The 18,299-nt window shown below is 42.3% G+C and overlaps 1 protein-coding gene across 2 annotated transcripts in view; it reads right to left on the bottom strand.

Moving 5' to 3' along the window:
* The window catches only part of LCP1 (lymphocyte cytosolic protein 1), a 30,300-nt gene extending 12,252 nt beyond the window's left edge, over positions 1–18,048 (bottom strand). The window contains exons 1-7 of one of the 2 annotated variants that reach the window (XM_030944640.1): positions 17,871–18,048; positions 8,512–8,601; positions 6,478–6,629; positions 5,664–5,793; positions 4,567–4,699; positions 3,893–3,974; positions 1,695–1,860 (exon numbers count right to left, since the gene is read on the bottom strand). In XM_030944640.1, the coding sequence (XP_030800500.1) occupies positions 1,695–1,860; positions 3,893–3,974; positions 4,567–4,699; positions 5,664–5,793; positions 6,478–6,629; positions 8,512–8,578 (730 nt within the window). In that variant the 5' untranslated portion in view covers positions 8,579–8,601; positions 17,871–18,048. Of the gene's footprint in view, positions 1–1,694; positions 1,861–3,892; positions 3,975–4,566; positions 4,700–5,663; positions 5,794–6,477; positions 6,630–8,511; positions 8,602–13,341; positions 13,458–17,870 lie in introns of those variants that run through there. The other variant, XM_030944651.1, reaches the window with a different exon arrangement.
* Positions 18,049–18,299: the final 251 nt, after the last annotated feature.

An 18,299-nucleotide genomic window follows, 5' to 3' on the forward strand; every position in this document is an offset into this window, starting at 1 on the left:
AATTATCTTGGCACAAATACTTACAACATGCTAAAAAATGTGAAGATGATAGTCAATAGGTGGCATAGTCAATACAGAGGATGATCAGGAAACCAGACAGAATGAACTAGATGACAGTAATAAAAATGGAATGCAATTTAATAGTGCCATGTTCAAAGACATTCACTGGGGAATTAATATGAATAACTGCTATTAGCTAAAAGCTTATATGAACGAAGGATAAGAACCTGAGTGGATTAGATGTCTTCCAAGCTACTCTGAGCCACCATTTGATATGACATGGGGAAAATCCAACACGATATTAAGTGTATCCAGGTAATTCCCATAGAGGTTGGGATGTATTACTGTCTTGGTATCATGTGCTCATGAAAGCTCATTGGAAATATAGGGTCTCATGCTCAAGAAAGGGGAGTTTTACCTGAAACATCTGCAGAGAAGGACTAGGGGAGTTTTACCTGAAACATCTGCAGAGAAGGGCTATGAGTGAAAGAGAGAACCTGAAAAAATATATCAGAATTTTCTTGGCTTGTCTAGCCTTAGATGAAGTCTTAGATGAGAAGTGAAGGAGAAAATACCAGAAAGGAGAAAAAATAGCAAATAAGCAGGGCAAGGCTATCTACAAAGGAATGGGAACTGGTGGCTCTGGCAATGAAAGGGACAGAAATGTGAAAGGGGTGAGGCAATGAAGGTAACACCTGCACAGAAACTGGAGGAAGGAAGTGTCACTGTTGGGTGAGGGACTATCCAGAGGCATGGGGAACAAAGCAGCGAGATGAGGTGCTGTGTGGGCTGCAGGTACACCCATAGCCTTTGTGATGAAGCTACTTCATAGAGAATTTTGGCATTAGTGAGATATACCCGGAATGCTGGGTCCAGTTTCTGGCTCCCCAGTACAAAAGAGACTGACAAACTGAAGCAAGTTTAGTGGAAGGACACAAAAATGTTTGGATGGAAGTTTGTGATGTAAGGGAAGAGGATGAGAAAACTGGGACTATTTAGCCTGGGAAGAGGTTTGAGAGGGGAGCAAGTATTGTCTTCAACCATTATAGAGGGGCCAGATCTGCACTTTTCCAGTATGCACAGGAAAAGGATGAGGAGCTGTGGACACAAGGTGCCAGAAGGGAAATTCCAGCTAGAAAAAAAAATTCAGAGCAAGAGTGGTTGGGCTTTGGAACAGGCTGCCCAGAAAACACAGGAAAAGGCCCTGAGCTATCTCATCTGACATTAAGATGTTATACTTAAGATATTGTACTGCTGAAAGCAGGTGGCTGGATGGCTGAGTCAGATCTCCAGGGTGCACCTCCACAGGTTCCTTCCAGCCTAAATTATTCTATGATTCTATAATTATGATTTCACAAAGAAATATGTTTGGCAATCAGGAGCAAGGAGCCAAGCTTCCTGAATGCAGATTTGCTTATCCCAGATTTAGCACCAATACACCAATATATTTGGATGCAGACCACCATTCCTGACCCAGTGAGCATGGAAAGGCTCTGAACACACCATTCTGCAGAAAGCCTTGGACTTCTGAGTGCTGAAGCTTGTGAAAGGCAAGGAAAATTAGACCACTCAAGAAAACAGACAACAAATACTTGAAGAAAAAAAATAAAATCCAGTTGGGTTTTTTTAAGGGCTTTGTCCTAAAGACTCTGCAGTGATGACAGTGGAGCACTGAAAGGAAGAGCCATACATACCTTCATTCCTGCTGATCTCTATGTCAGCAAAGAGTCCAATTTTGATGACTTGCCATAAAAGACCCAGAACCAGGTAAGGTTTCCCTTCTTTTAAGTCTTCAGCTCCAATGTTAACAACATGGCACCCAATGGCTGAAGCAGAATTCAGGGCCAGGTTCAGATTTTCCTAAGGAAAGATGAGAACTTTTGAATGATGCCAAACTTGAGAGCTGAGGCTACAGGAACGGAGCACAGCCAAAATGAGTGAAATCTGCAGGCAGCTTCACTGTAAATACACTTAAGCACAAAGAACCGTGTCTTTCCTGAAGCAGTGATCCAGGTGGGTGCTCTGGGTGCTCACCAGAGCAGAATACATGGACAGAATCACCTCCCTTGACCTGCTGGCCACAGTTCTTTTGATGCAGAGGGCAGGGAATGGAGACTCTCCTGGGGATTTACAGGCAGATTCTGGGTCTCAACACAAAGACAGAAAGGACCTCATTTTGGCTGAGGTGGCAAACGTCAGGTCACAAGGCATTGGAGCTCAGAGCATACATCTACATTCACAGCGATGTCCTGGCTCAGTGCTGGTTTACCAAGGCCAGGCTCTCCCCAGGGCTAATGCTCGAGCTCATGCTCAAGCACAGACGCACCCTCAGCATGGGGCAAACTCTCCTCTGCTCAGTCCTGCACACATGGAGGAGGAAAGGAGCTACAGCCCCATCAACAGGCAGATATTCCAGGCTCGCCTCTCCCTAAGCACTCTGCAAAAGCCCTGATACCTAAGACACAAGTAAGCTGCTAGCTGGCAGTGTTTGCAAAGAACATGCTGTCCCAGGAATCGGTATGAACAAACCTGATGAGTTTTTAGCCTTGCAGTTCAGCCAAGGTCAGAACTGGTAATATGTGGACATTTTCTTTTTGAACTTTGGAGTATGGACTCCTGGTTTGGGAGTGTGCAGAGGAAGCTGAGGGAATCAGTGATTCACAGTGACAGGCAGAAATAAAAGTGATATTTCAGGAACATTATGTTCCTTTGCCATTTCCTGACCATTTAAAATAAAGGGAATAAGAAAATCTGATCCTCGGGTCTACACTATGCAAAAAGGTGGCTTTGTAAACAGAGGGCAAGTAAGGCAGGCAAAGAAGCCTGGAAAATATAATTTATCACACAGCTTTGCAGTTTTTCACATGAATTTCAGCACTGCTGTCATGACAGGGAGATCTGATTAGATACAAAATGCAGAGAGAGACATAGTGTAAATTCTCATAAGCTAGAAAAATTGGACCATTTCAAATTAATTGCCTTTTCTCCAGCAGACAGCTGTAAAAGGGTTAACTTAAAGTGGAAGCTATATTGATCAAATCATGTCTACATGTGACAGGGATTGATCTGAGCTGCATCATTAAGTTATGCTGCTGACCAAAACGATTATAACTGAAAAATGAGGTATACAGCATAAAAATCCAATTTAATGGCTTCTGAGCTTACTTGAGTCTGGCTAATGTTCCATCAAATCAGAGTAGCTGAGGGCTAAACTGGGTTAGGTTCATATCTGTTCCATATATCTATTTATACTCTGTACCAGGTACATAGATGTTGTTCATATAAAAATATCACTCTACATACTGCTGTGTGAGAAACACAATAAACTTTAAGTAGTGAAAATTAAAACCCTTTGATTTAAAAAATTATATATGCACATGTGACAGAAAAAAAGGATTCAGTATTCAAGGTGAAACACTGGCTTGTAAAAGACATGCAACAGCAATGGTCCAATTCCAGGCATGTTGCACTGATACTTCCAGGGTCACAGCTAATATTCTGGTGAGGACATCAGACTGCAACAACTGCAGTTGTGAGTTCAGGCGCATTGTCATACCTTAAAAGAGGGATTCAGACTTCTGAGAGCTACCCCAGCTGCAACTGGTCACGGTACTATCCCTGTGCTCTTGCATTCATTCACATGGCATCTACCACAAAAGCATCTAAAGCTCTGATCTGGTGAACATTATTCGTTGTGTTTGGTTAGTCGGGTTGCTCATATGTGTGGAAAGCAATGTAAATATAATTCTTTATGTTTTTAGGACATGGACCTGAGCATCTCACTGTGCCACAAACAACTTTGCCTGTGTTGGGCAGAACCAGCCTTTTCTGTAAGTGATTACACAAAAGCATCCTAAGGGGAAAAGCAAAGGATTTTGCTGTGTTTAAGTACCTGTATTGTGAAGGGTGTGAGTTTCTTTTTGTTGATTGTTCTCTCATCAATGGTATCTGGCACTGAAAAGTTGATCATCTTACTGGAAATAAAAGAAAAACAAATAACAAGAAGTACAGTAAGCTATATGTGCACAAAATACAGGTTCTCTACATTGCAGGACAAGCCAAAGAGCTGGAGAGTTACTTAACAAAAATAGCTTATCACCGTCTGCTTCTACATATATACACAGAAGCACACAGTCAATGCTTAAGGAATTATTTTGGGCTACATACAGATTGTACTATAGGTACAATGAGGCCAGAATGCCACTAGGTGAAGTTGTGTGAGAAGTTTATTGTGCAGAAAATGTCTGTGGAAGCACTCACTATTTTGTGCCACTTTGTGTGAAACATGAAAAGTCCTTGGGCAAAAATAAAACCAAGCAGCTCCTCAAATTTCACTTACTTCATCTAATTGTAAGTGTCTAGAGGCAAGGAAAAATTCTCATTAAGCATGAAATATGCTTTATATTTCTGAAGATAAAAGAAGCACAAAAACCCTAGTATTATCAAGGCCCTGAGTCTGCAAACGCTCCTGAGCTTAATGTAAATTCAGCAGGTTCACTTTGAACAGAAATGTGAGTTTTCGCAGACTCATGGCTCCTGTTTGTGAGAAGGAAAGGTATCATTTACCAAAGCACTATGCCATCACCGACTGCCTGGAAGAGGTCATCTGTCTCTGGATTCATTGGCACCACATGCTTGCAGTCCGGGTCCTTCTCAAGGGCTTTGTTAATCCAGTTGACAAAGGCATATTTTTCTTCCTCTGTGGACACAACGTCAAATCCATCGTTTTACTGACACAGGCAGAACTCCTGGGGGAGCCTTTTCCACCAGTGTGACTGATCAACAAAACCCTGCATGGAAGAGGCTCTCAGGAGACAAACAAAGGAGCTGAGGACAGCAAAGGGCTTGAGCTGGTTAATACTCCCTCCTCAATACCCCTTCCCACTCACTGGGGTTGCCTGGGTCCTGAGATCAGGCATATTACAGAGACTGGTAATGAAGTCCATGTGGTTCAAATGTGTGGTGCAGATGTTAAGCTCTGCAAGTGATAATTTGTGCTTTCACTGTAATTTGAATGCAGTGTTGTACCACTCAGCTAAACAGAAACCCCACAAGTTCAAACAATTCTGTGTTGTACATTACACCCTCTTCATGTGGAGTATCTAGAAAAGCCTGGCCAGGACTGGGCTCTGACAAAGAGCACTCAGAGGGTAATAGGCAGATGTGCCGGTAGCTCAGCAGGGCTGAAGCACAGCTATCCTGTACCAGCAGCAGCTCTCATGGCTCCCAGTAGCTTCCAGAGGAGGTGCTTTCTAGGATGAAGGTGGACGGAGTACTTGGAAGCATTGTCTGTTCTCCCTTCCCCAGAGAGAGTCAGTCCTGCACTGCTGTCCCTGCAGAAGACTGCCAAGGGTAGCGCCTCCTCCCCATGGAACTGCTTCAGAGTGGGCTGTGGCCAGCAGGTAACAACAGCAACCAACTTTCAGCTTAGAGAAACAGGCTGGGAGAAAAGCCCTGATGGAGTTGTGCCCTCTATGGGAAAAAGTCAGGAACTATCTGGTTGCAAGGAGAGTTTATAGAATGAGTGCCTGCTAAAATGTGCAGGGAAATGAGTTATCAGCAGTGAGGAGCCTCCCTGGTGAGCAGGGGCAGCAGTGGGCAGCTGTTTGTGCTGCTGCAGCCGGTGTCACTTGCTGCTGTCAGGGAGGGCCAGCTGCACCCACCTGAGTAGGAGTGCTGTGTGCCAGCACTGGACTGCTCCGACGTGCCACCGATGGCACAGATCCCCTCCTTCTTGTTGATCTGCTTCCGGAATGACTTGGCAACGTCATCACTCTTCAGGTCTTGGAAAATCTTTCAAGCACGAGAGAGGATTTTAGAATTTTGGAGAATTAAACCAAGCTAAAAGAGTGATCTCTTGGGCCGGGAGACACATTCTCTCTGCTTCATGAATAGGGAAGGGCAGCTTGAGTATTTTCAGTGGTTTCTGGGTATAATCTCTGTATCATCTGCTGAGGTACAAAAGGATTAAACTCAGCTTTTATGCTTTCAAATCAGGGAAAAAAGATCAGCTAAGTAATAAAAATGTTACTTTGGGACACAGAAGTTTGGGTTTGAAGAACGAGCAAGTAAAAACCTACTTCTCCATCCTGAGGGAAATTCCACTATTTTAGCATTTGCTTTTGACCCAATTCAGACCAGAAAAATAAGTTTTTTTGATTAAAAAGTCTCAATCTGCTTACACTTTTTGTAATCATCTAGACAGAACATCATCTTTTTGCAGTGTATGACTGAAAAGCTATATCTTGCTGCATCAACCAAACTGAAAGATATGACATTTATGCAATGAGCAGCTGTATTCACATAACTTGTCTCCCAGTAAATTGCAGAATTTGTAGTTTGGTTATTTTCCGCTTTCAACTTTTCCAATGAGGAGACTCATTGGATTAATGAGGTGCCCATGAGACCCTGTGCTTGTGCCTTTGCTGTGCCCTGGGGATCACCCTGAGTGACTGAAATAAATGACACCTTACTTACTGAAATAAATTCATCAAAACTGATCCTGCCATTCCCCGTGGTTGTCAGACTCTGAATGAGCTCCCTGGCTTTGTATCCTGGGAGAGGGAGATTGGCAGCCTTCAACACCTCTGTTAAATCATTGGTATCAATGAAGCCATTCCCGCTGATATCTGCAAAGATTAAAGCAAACTTTTACATTCTACATCAGCCCAGTGACATTTTCTGCACATAAAGGCTGTTTTTATTTTACCCAAAAGGAAAGGTACATTACATACAAAAATTTGTTGTCTTGAAATCTGGTATTTTCAATTGCTTTGGTGTTATTAACACCCAAGAAAGAATTACAACCACTTTTTAACCAAAAAAAAAAACCTCACAGTGATTAATTTATATGTTTAGACATATAAATATCTTTAAAAAGCTAGGTTTAAATGGATATAATCACCATTCCAAGGTTTACACACAGACAAATGTGATCTATAGAGGTAGCATCCTGTCCACAGAACAGCTAAAGAAAATAAAGTTGACACAATACACATATGCACTTATCCATAGATATAATTTGTGATTTTGGCCTGGTTTCTGGATCTAATTACATCAGAAGTAGTCTGGAACTGCATATGGTCATCCTCAAAATAAAAATATCTGCATTTCTCTGTGGTGGTGCTAACATGAATACTCCTGCTGGGCTTCCTGCAAGTATTTGATAAAGGTCATCACCAATACAGGGTAGTATTTGATGAGAAGATCACCAATACAGGTTCATGGTCCTTTATTCTCCACTTAGTGAAGAACTCCACAGATAAAAAAAAGCAAACTGAGTTCATCACGTGGAGAGTTTCTGTTAAAACACTGTGGTTATGACACAGATAAATGTATATATAGTTATATAGTATATATATATATATGGTTATTTATATTTGGCTTTTAAATGTCTGTGTCTTTCTTTTTCTGCAGGCTTCTTTTCCCCATCCTGGAGGCTGAGGTGATTTCAGAGCAGTGTGAGCTGACTTCCTGCACAGGAAGTTGCAATTTGAGTCACATGTGCTACAAAAGAACACTCAGCTCTCAGCATCAGTAGCAGGATTAACAAGGATTGCAAAGAGCATCCTATCCATCTCACCATGGCATTCAACAAAAGGATCTGGACTTGGAGAGGGAAATGTCTGGGAGAGGAATGAGAGCTTCCTTCCCACCTTTGGGGGAGCAACCAGATGTAGTGGAAGGTGTCCCTGCCATGGCCCTGGGGTTGGAACTAGATAATCTTTAAGGTCCCTTCCAAGCCAAACCATGCCAGGATTCTGTGATTTGCCTTGCCAGGGCATTGGGTGTATGGGACACTCACAGGGATCAGATTTTTAAGATTGCCAGACTAGACTATTGTGTGCTCAGAAATCAACCAACGACCACCTGGATCAGCAAAGACAGCTGATGAGTGCATAATCCAGTGAGGCTGATAGATCTGCTGATAAGAGTTAAGTGAGCTGTTAGAAGCACAATGTCCTTTTCTTAGAATTTGGGTAGACAGCAAATGGGTCTGTGTGACTTTAAAGGAGACAAATCAGATGAGATGCCTAAAGGTTTGGAAAGAAAACACAGTAGAAAGGGCTTGAAAGGTCATTGTGAAGGGACTACAAATTTGTTATCCATCTGCACATTTGTCCTCTCACACTCTTCCTTCCCATAGGGAATACTCAATTTACATTAAAATAAGACCTTTTTTTCTTCCAAATAATTTGTTGTGAATAAACATTATTCTTGGGAAAACACTTGAGAATATTCCCAACATGGTTTGCTGTACAACTTTTGAGGTATTCTTGTAAATCCTGCTGGAGCCGCAGCACCCCCTGTGTAAGAGGCCAGTGCTCTGCAGCAAGCTGATGTGGTTTCATTTGGGAGGCCTGCAGTGGTAGGCAAAGGGCTTTCTGTGGTTGATGTGTGATCAGTGCTGGAACAAACTCCATTTCCTCACAGCTGGCCAGTCAGACCATGAGAAAAGAGCTGACCACAGGTTCACACCTCAGCAGTGCCTTTGCTGCTGGCTGCACTCACCAACTTTGCTGAAGGCCTCCCGGAGCTCTGCCATCTCCTCCTCGGAGAAGTGTGCTGTCGATGCCATCCTGACTTCTGTGAGGGGCAGGCCTGCAAGGAGAAGACACTTGTTTCATTTGGTGCTTTATGGGTTTGCAGCTGTGATGAAACAGGGAGAGGTTTTCACTTGGGTTTTCGAAGCTTTGGAGCAGCTTGCCATAGCTGAAAGCCCAGCTCCTCTCTGTATCCTGAAATCAAGCAAAGCGATAAAATCCTGTGTAGATAAGACACAATTCCATGTCCCTTCTGTTGTTTTGTCAGGCCCTGCTCAAAATTACAACAGTTTTATTTATACTAATTTAACTGGAATTAAATCCTACCTCTGCTGACTTTCATTTCTCACGGAGAAAATGGACTAAATGGTGCTGGTTCTTGTTATTTCCCCTTGGAAACACAATTATCCAGTCATTTCTTCAGCAGTGCTGGCAGAGAAGCAGCCCTGGGTGCTTCACAGGGCACTGGGATGGAGCCAGAACCTCAGGGGACATTTGCACCACTTACCTTTGGGTACCTATTGAGGAGGCTGCTCACCCTTACAAGGTGGAGGGATTGAGAGAAGCTCTTTCACAAGGTGCTCAGAGCACCAGGTCTGGCTTTCCAAAAGTCAGCTGCTTCTCTCCCTGGATATGCAGGAGTTTAAGGATTTTCCATCCAAGGTGCCTAAATTAGTGCCTGAGGCTGGGTGGCTTTAGGAATGTCTGGCCAGAAGGAGTTTTCCTGCTTTTCCTCTCATCAAAGATACAAAACAGGAGCAAGGATTAGATTTTCACTTTACAGGCACTTTCCTTAATAACCAGGAAGGGAAAGTTCACTTTCTTTTATGGCATCATTAAATACACTGCCAGAAGATGCACATTATCCCCATCTGCCTTTTCATGCACCTACTGTCCCTTGCATATATTCATGAGGAAACTGTTCAGGAGACAGACTATCTATTATTCTATATTTGTGAGAATGACTATAGTGTCCTATGTCTCTTTAAGTATTAATTAACCAAACAACAATTTAAATAGAATAGAATGGAAACTTGAGTTGATCCTGGGAAGTGGTTGCTGTAGATACAGTAATCAAATGAGGGGAAAAAATCAGAAATGTGCCATTCCCAAACTAAAATTCAACTGCATAATTAAAAAAAAAAACCAAACAAACAAAACCCCTAGATTTTCAATAGCCCTCTCCAAAAACACAGTTATGTACAGCCTACTTGGGCTTCAGAGTCAATGCTTCGCAGAACTCATGCATTGATACCTTGTGTCTGTGAAAACTACTATGGACACAGCTTTGAAATAGCCCAAAAAGCAACTCATGTGGTTAACTCATCTGCTGCCTCCCAGTAGTATCAGGCACCCTATTCCTGCCTAATCACTGTGGTTTTAGGATGAGGATAGCAATAAAAAAATCTGTTCATTCACTCTGACCTTGATAACTAGAGAAGTGCAGCAGAATCCATAATGTCATTGCTCTTGCAGTTGGTTCTGACCATACTTTCAAGGATTACCTTCAAAAACCCCTGTGATCCACTAGCAATGTGGGTTATGTATGTTAGGGTAAAGTTAGATCCATAGTTTTCCCCCAGTCTGTCCTGGTATCTCTCCTGCCTCCGATTCCTCACTGCCAATCTTTTTCTGTTGCCTGCTGTGTGTTTTTACAAATTATGGGTTAACTAAAATGCAGCTGGACACAAGAAAATTTTACACTATCAGCCAGAAAGTCCATATTCCACTGCAAGGTCATTCTTTCATGTCCAGTCACTTAAGCAATATAATTTGCAACACAAAAATGCTTTATATAGCATGAAGACTGTTCTAGGCTTAAGAGGTAGGAAACACTACAGGCTTTTGCCTGTAATATTACTTTTGCAAAGTAACTTTAAGAAAAAAGTATCACCAACATAAAATGGCTTCTTCCAGATTGCACAAGTTATGACCTCTGATATGTAATTAAGTAATCTCTTAAATACAGAGAATCCTATTAGTACATATGTTGACATATGTGGACATTTATACTACTAATAGGATGAAGGGCTTTGCTGTAATGACCCCTTTTGACTTCTTTAGGTCAGCATTACCCACTGTTGTGAAGGTAACTACACCTAGCTGAGCAATCAGATTCATCTCAGGTGCACACCAAGAACGAGAATTGGTCCTCCATGACCTGAGGGGTGACTATCCTCAGGTGACAGAAGGATGGTCGCTGCCTGCTCCAACACACAACTGAGCTTCTACAGATTCACCCTTGACTTCAGCCTGTCAGTTCCAGTGGATGCTGCTAATTAATACCCCACTGTGGTTTCACAACAGTAAGATTCAGAAAGGCATCAGAATGTTCAGATTTAAAGGCTTCAGAGTTATTCCCAACAAAAAAACACTGTCACTTTTTAAATTGTTCAAGTAGGAAAAACAAAACATAAGGAAATCAAGTGAGTGCAAGTCCAAAGCTTTAGCAACACACAGCAAAAAAAGGAGAAAAATCCCCTTTCAAAAAGGCACCTTTCAGTATTTAAAATGCTCATTTTGTTTAAATCATTAAATGGTAATATTGAGGCACAGAGAGGAGTAAAATGCTTCTGGACAGTAGTAGGAGAGGTCAGGCCCAATATTTTTTACTGATTTAACCAGCCAAGAGCAGAGCCACGCTCTTCTAGAGTTCGACCTCTTTCAGCACTTCACCATCCCCCATGCAAACTGAAAATACTTTGGGCATCCAACAATCCTGGGTGAATAGTCCCATCACTGGTAACTCACTAGGTATTCTAAGCACACAGTGCACTGCTTCACTCCAAACTGTTTGCAAAATCAGTATGACCAGGCAAATGCAGAGGATGATATAAGAGCAAAGGAGAATGTGTGGATGAGCAACGATGATAAGCAATGTGAACAAGTTGAAAGAGCTCCTCTGGAGGGAACATTTGTTGAGGAGCCACCTGAGGAAGGAGCAAAGGGAAAACCAACTGGCGAGAACCAGGCAATGGCTTTGAGCAAAGTGATGTATGGCCAGAAGCAAAGAGAAAAGCTGGGCAGGGGGGAAGTTTGGCAAGACAGAAGGGAGTTTGGTGTAGACTGAACACAAACAGCTTAGCTGTCAGCACAGATGAGATATTGAAGATCAGGAGTGGTTGGGAGGAAGGATCTTGAACTTAGTGGGATGGAAGATCAGTGAAAGAGCTGAAATGTCACAGGGAGAATGAGGTGAAAGTCAGCCCATGCTTAGATGCTGAGACAGGATGCTGAGGAGGGGAAGACAGCTCCCTGGGTCAGTGCAAGAAAGGCAGTGGAACTGCCAACAAGAAATAAATGGAAGGTAAAAAACATTGAGAAGGAAAATAGAAAACTCCCTGAGACAGTCTGAGATTCAGATGACTTCAGGACATCCGGATTACAACATTGCCTGGAAGCAACACTTCTTTCTAGTTTGGCAAGCAGCATAAACCCACTATTGCAAAAGCAAAACAAAGTTGTGCAAATACACTCTTTCCTCCCCAGAAGACTGCTGAGTTACCAGTTGGTGTAAAAAAGGGAAGTGGTTCTCACCTAAGCTGCTGAGAATACAAGCAAACTGGTACCAAAGGAGACTCTAGCAAAGCATTCCCTTCCCTGCCATCATTCCCAAACCAATATATCACAGCCAGGCCCTAAACCTTCCTTTTATTTGACCTTATCCTCAGAAGAACCTATGACCACACTGATGTTTTAAGAGATCTAATAACAAACTATTTTTAGACTGGAATATAAAGGAAGAACTAAAATAATCTTAAACCTGAACATAATTGCTAAATTGAAACACAGGGATATTGATGTTCTTTCATTTTCTTTTCTATTTCAAAGCCATACTCAGAGGAGCTGCCTGGTTATGCATTGCTTGGCAAAGTGTACACCCACCATGCACTATAAATAATAAATGGCAAAGCCATTAAAACCTCAAGGCTTCCAAGACTTGTATTAAATTGTTACCTTCTTTGATACCTTCTCCACCACTGTGGTGTTTAAGTTTTGTTGCAAGTAAGGCAATGAAAATGTTGATGTGAAATGGCACTTTATAGACAGAAATAAAGTTGTACCTTTCCCCAAAGCAAAAAAATACATTTCATGGGACAACCTTGCCTTTCACAAACATATTTAGTCAGGAATAACTTAACTCTGAATTTGGTTTCAAGAAAGTCAAAGACACTACTAAAATTTACTCACTTTCTACCATCAGGGCTTTGCTTTGTTAATGCACTGGTACTTTGCTAATTATATGGTAATTTGTCTGGCTGCTAGACAGGGGCATGACACATGTTCCCTGGCACCTATAAATTTCCTGCTATCTTCTCTTCAAACTTGCTTATTTTTTTCTGAAAGTGATGAAATAAGAGGCACTGGCTGTTGCAAAACAGCTGTATGCTGTTTCGTGGGGCAATGTGAGACTGTCCCCCTGCACACAAAACTCTGCCTTTCACTTTGCCAGAGCTCATTGCTCTAGCTCCTTTTCTCTTTCTTATCTCACTCACAAGTTCAATTTCCAACATCCAGCTTTCTGTAAGGGCTGGGGAATACTTCCCCAGCTCTCTTCTGCATTAGACTTTCCCTCCCAGCTGACATCAGAGAGGCAGCCCCAGCAATCCTCCCCCAAGGCACAGCCTGCCCTGGATCAGGCCATCTGCAGGGAGGACTGAGAGAAGAGTCCTTAGAATTGTGCAGAAACTCTTGTGACAGATCTGAAGCACCTTGAAGGCCAGAAAAGTACAAGGGAAAACAAGAGTATCTTGGACATATTCAATATTTGTCCCACATTTATTGCACCCTTGCATACCTGCCTACTCCTGGTCACTCTTCAGAATATCCCTGACAGGATACTCCTCCCCAGAAATATTTCCCTCTACCTTTCTCTCAGAAGATACCACACATAAGTCCATATATCCATATGCATTTCTGTTCAAATGATCTGTCTCAGCTGATTTCCTACAGTGTGGAGGGCTGCGGAGGAGACAAGAGAAGATTTTTGAGTTAGGTTCTGATTCTTTCCCTCTGGAGACAAGTTTTTGCCATTTTCATTGTCACTAAAGGGTGAGAAAAATATGAACTATACAGTAGATCTCATGTTGAAAGAATCAAGGCTACAAAACTACAGCAGTGTGGCCTAGAAGTTCCTCAATTTGAAAGTTCCATCTTGTGTCCATCAGCAAAAACCTTCAACTAAAATGTAGCAGGCAGCCATCTTGTTGGCAATCAGCCAAACATGTTCTTTAGCATAATCCAGAATAGCTCATCTCCCAATAAAACTTCAGTCTCAGCATATTTGCTACTATCATGCTTTTCTCCTACGTATTTATTATTAGCTGTTATTTCTCTTACAGTTCTGATCAAAATAATGTACTTACATCCCTGCACCAGCAGGATGATCCATACTGCACCCACAGCAAAATAGGATAGCAGCTTTAATGCTGAATTGAAGTGAGCTGCCACTGATCATTTGCAGTGATAGCTCAGGGGTACCCAGCCTCCTTAGACAAACAATCCCATCAATATCCTTTATTCTTGTTTGGTGTCACAGCTTCCAGGCACACTAAGTGGTTTTTTTTTTTTTTTTGGTGACAGCTTTTTTTCTGCTCATGATGTAAGATGAAAACTAGAGTTCATATCTCTCTTCCATGCTGGTGAGTTGCTCAGACAGCTGCTCACCATGGCTGACAACATCAGCAAACACAAACACGTTTGGAGCCTCATGCCAATTAGAAACATTTCTTACACAAGGACTTTGAAAATCATTTAAGAAGCACAAACTCCAACATTTTCAAACACATGAGGTGGTTCATTAAAAAAAGTTAGTTTTTCATGTTATGCATGTTGGGCTGTGACACTTTGCCTACTGAGACAACTATAGATAAATAAGAGTATTTTTTAAACTTCCTCAAAGATGCTGAGCTAAATTTTAAATCCTAAAGTAGACAGAAACATCCTTTGCTCTGTTAACAATGGGTAACTTGGATGACAGTACCTTCAGTTTGGGTGGCATCTTGCTGTTTAAATCAGCATTCAAGACACCAAAAGAAGTCTTTCTGAAGATATGGCAAATACTTCCTCCCTAGTACATTACAAAGATTCATGATTTAGCCCACAATAAATGACAATCTTTGCTTCAAATGTTTTTTAAAAGACTGGTGTCTGCAACAGCAAATCTTGCCAAATATGTAGGCACTGGGATTATTAAGATGTTGCACTTTATCTGTTTTTTTTTCTCATACAATTTGAAAAAAAAATACTGAGAAAATACATTTATCACTGTTCAGAAGGAACACAGCAATGCCCATGAGTTATTTGTAAATGTTCCATTCCATAAAGGATCTTATTTGTCAGTGTGATGCCTGACTCCTAAATCAAATACTGGTCAACAGGGCTTAGGAAGGGAAAATCCACAGAGTCTGGAAAGAGATGGAGATCTCTTTCCAATATACCACTCAGGGGCAGGAAGGGCTAATCCTTCAAGAAAATTAAGACATTGAAAAAGCAGAGCTCTGAACCTATAAATACTCTCCTTATGTGTCTTGCATCTGTCAGATACATCCTACTAGGGAAACAGCATTTAGGTGCATATTATTTTTCAATCAGAGTCTGTAGCATTTTCCTTTATAAAAAAAATTGATCCAGTACCCTACATTTCTTGTTGTATCACTTATCTTTCTCATGTCTTTATCAACACAGACTAGCTAGCTTTAAAGTGAGAACATTTTTCCATAATAAAGGAACATTTTGATTCTCAAACTGACAAACAGCTTCAGTCATTCAACAGGTGTCCCACTTGGCATGAAAAGTCCTGTCCCACCCAGTTCCATCTTCACTAACAAAGGTGGGAGAAGAGGAGAGCATCTGCAGGGTCTGCTTTGGATATAGGTATGAGAATCTATTCCAGCACAGCTGGGGTGGCAGATAGGCATAAAACCCTGGACAGACAGAGAAAATCTTCTCTTCCTATTCCTGTGTGCTTCAGCCTGAGGGTGAGAGGTCAGGTCACAAAGTACTGACCCAAATGTGCTGTGGCAGCCTGGTAACTGATGCAAGAAAGAGAGGAGACACCCTCTGCTTCCAGTTCATTTGCAGGAAAACAGTTCCTCTGTGCATGGAAAATATTAAAAACATGTTCCAGCTGTAAAAAGGAGGTTTTTAGATAGAAACACATATTTGCATTTGCCTGGTTCCACAAGGATTTATGAATCTGCTGCTGTCTCTCCCATGCCAGGAGTTTAATTCTGTCCTTAGTTTTGCAGGACACCTCAGTGATTCCAGCAGTGACCAGGCCCTTCTGCCCACAAAATCAGACCAGGAAAAGAAGAGCACATCTGAACATAGCTCTCCTAGCCAGCTCCTTGGACCCCTATCTTGTGATGGTGCTGTGCTGGGAGCTGTAGTGTACAGTGGGGAACTCAAGCAGCATCTGGAGCAGCAGTCCTCCTGCTCCCCTTTCCTCTGAAGAATGATTCGGCTTTATGGCATGATCCCCAAGCCTGGTCACTGGACGTCCCTCTCATGCCCTCACATGACACTCCCCCTGCTTGTGGGCACAGTCTCCCTGTCCAGGACACCCTACATCAAGGGGCAGGAATTTATTTCCCATCGGATAACTGTGGAAATGCACAGAGCATCCAAAAGAGACCCTCCTGTACTCTGTCCTGCAGCACCTAAAGACTGTTTCAGATTTTTTCCTGAATATTTTTAATTTTGATATATGTTTTACATTTTGCATCAGTGTTTCACTGGAGTCTGCTGTTTTGCATGAAGGAGCTGGGTATGAAAATGAGCTACATTTCTGAATGCACTTTATTCCCCTAGTCTCCCCCATCTCCTTCCTTCCCCTTTACTCAATATCTTCCTAGTTCTTTCATGCTTTATAAAAAACATATGGTAATGACTTTTACAGTAGGTTCTCTATCAAGATAACTCCACTCCAAGCTACATAGCTGTTTTAAACTGCTCATGACCGAAATCAGAAAAAAATGGGGTCAAAAAATTGAGAGAAAAATGCAAGACAATGGAGTGTGTGGCAGGTTCTGTGAGCAAGAGAAGAGCAACATCACTAGATTTAAGTAAAAACATTTTATGACCATAATAATATTCAGTCCAAGGAGACACCGGTCCAGTTGCGGAAGCAGATTCAAACCCAGTAAGATAATACATCCCTTTTTTGACCTTCAGCTTCTGAGCTAAGTAAATCTGGACCTTATGGTCAGGATGGAAGCAGAAATTCCCGCTCATGTTACCAGCAAGCAGGCAGGTACTTCCCAGTCCCTCCTGGCTCTAGCATCGCTTCTCAGTGGAGTTTCCCACCACAGAGGGGGTTTCCACATCTCCTGTCTACTCATGAGAGCTTCCCCAGCTCAGGAGGCCAGACTGCTCCTGTGGGCAGGCAAGAGGGGAGGAAGGTGAAACATGCTGGACAGGAGGGGTGTCAGGGTGTGATCTGCTTTTAGCAAGATGATCAAACCCCATCTGCTGAGCAGCCAGCTGCATTTGCTAGAGATCATCTTCACCTGACACCTGTAGCAGTACGAGATCAGTCAACCAGCCTGGTCTGAAACAAAGACCTAAAGTCCCATTGGATCAGTGTTCAAACCCAATCCGTGTGCCAAGGGAATCACTATATGACAAAACTGCTCTTACAGAGAAGACAGTTAAGCCTGGAGGGTCCTGTTCACAATAATACCACCTAAAATATCTGTAGACATTCACAACTCACAATTCATCTAGAGCCTGAGCTGAAATCCCAAAAAGGCAAGGGACAAGCCTGACCAGATTCACCAGTCAAGATTTAAAAGGCAAATATAACATTAGGACCCTCTATGTCACTATTTTAAAAGCAGAAGTCCCTACTATAATCAGGCTTTATCATGAATCAGTTTTATTTATCCACTGGAAAGTAAAATTACATTTCTAAAAACCTGATATAAACGTCCTAACAGCCAGCAGATTACATTGTAAGCACTATGAGCCAAAAGACACTATACTTATGAATCAGTGTTTTTCATCACTGAAATTAAAATTACCTTCTTACATTAATCCAGTCTTTAATCTAAATAATGGCTTCTTACTTTATCATGCCCTTCCAAGCCAATGCCAACTCCAAGACTACCATTCTACTCAGCCAAAAGCCACTCTGCCAAATCAAATCTATCAAACACTTTTCTGAAGATCAGTAGAAATGCTGTGCACAACACTGCTGGAAAATGCTTCATGCTAATACAGAACCTGCTGTTTTTTCATGGCAGCCACAATTTCCTGGGCAGTTAAACTTCTGAGGTTCTCAGCGAGAGCAACTTGCCAAAAAACCACCAGACGCTGCGATCTTACCTCCTGGGCTCAAGCAGTGGGTCAGAGCAACGAAGAGCTCAGCAGCTGCAAATCCAACGGAAAGGGCAGAACTTCTGAAAGAAACCAAACGTCCTGTAGGGTGGAGGGACTGCAAAGCAGCTGTCACTGCAGACAAGGAAACACTTCCTTTTCTGCAGCACCACTAAGCAAGCCCAAGAGTGCGAGCCCACTACTGAGCCCAGAGAGGGAAGTGAGTGGTGACAAAACCCCATAGTGCAATAGACTTTTGTCTTTATAAGGAAACAATGCATGCTCTGGTCTCTACTTCTTCACCTCAGCTCTCCTCCAGTAAGGGCCTCTTCTTTGTGCTACTTCCCCTCAATACTGCTCTCATTCAGGGAACAACAGGCATGCTCAAAACGATCCTCTCTTCGCTGGTAAGGGTGGCCACACTTGAGGCACAGAAAA

This window comes from Camarhynchus parvulus, chromosome 1 (genome assembly GCF_901933205.1).
Source record: "Camarhynchus parvulus chromosome 1, STF_HiC, whole genome shotgun sequence".
Lineage (NCBI taxonomy): Eukaryota > Metazoa > Chordata > Aves > Passeriformes > Thraupidae > Camarhynchus > Camarhynchus parvulus.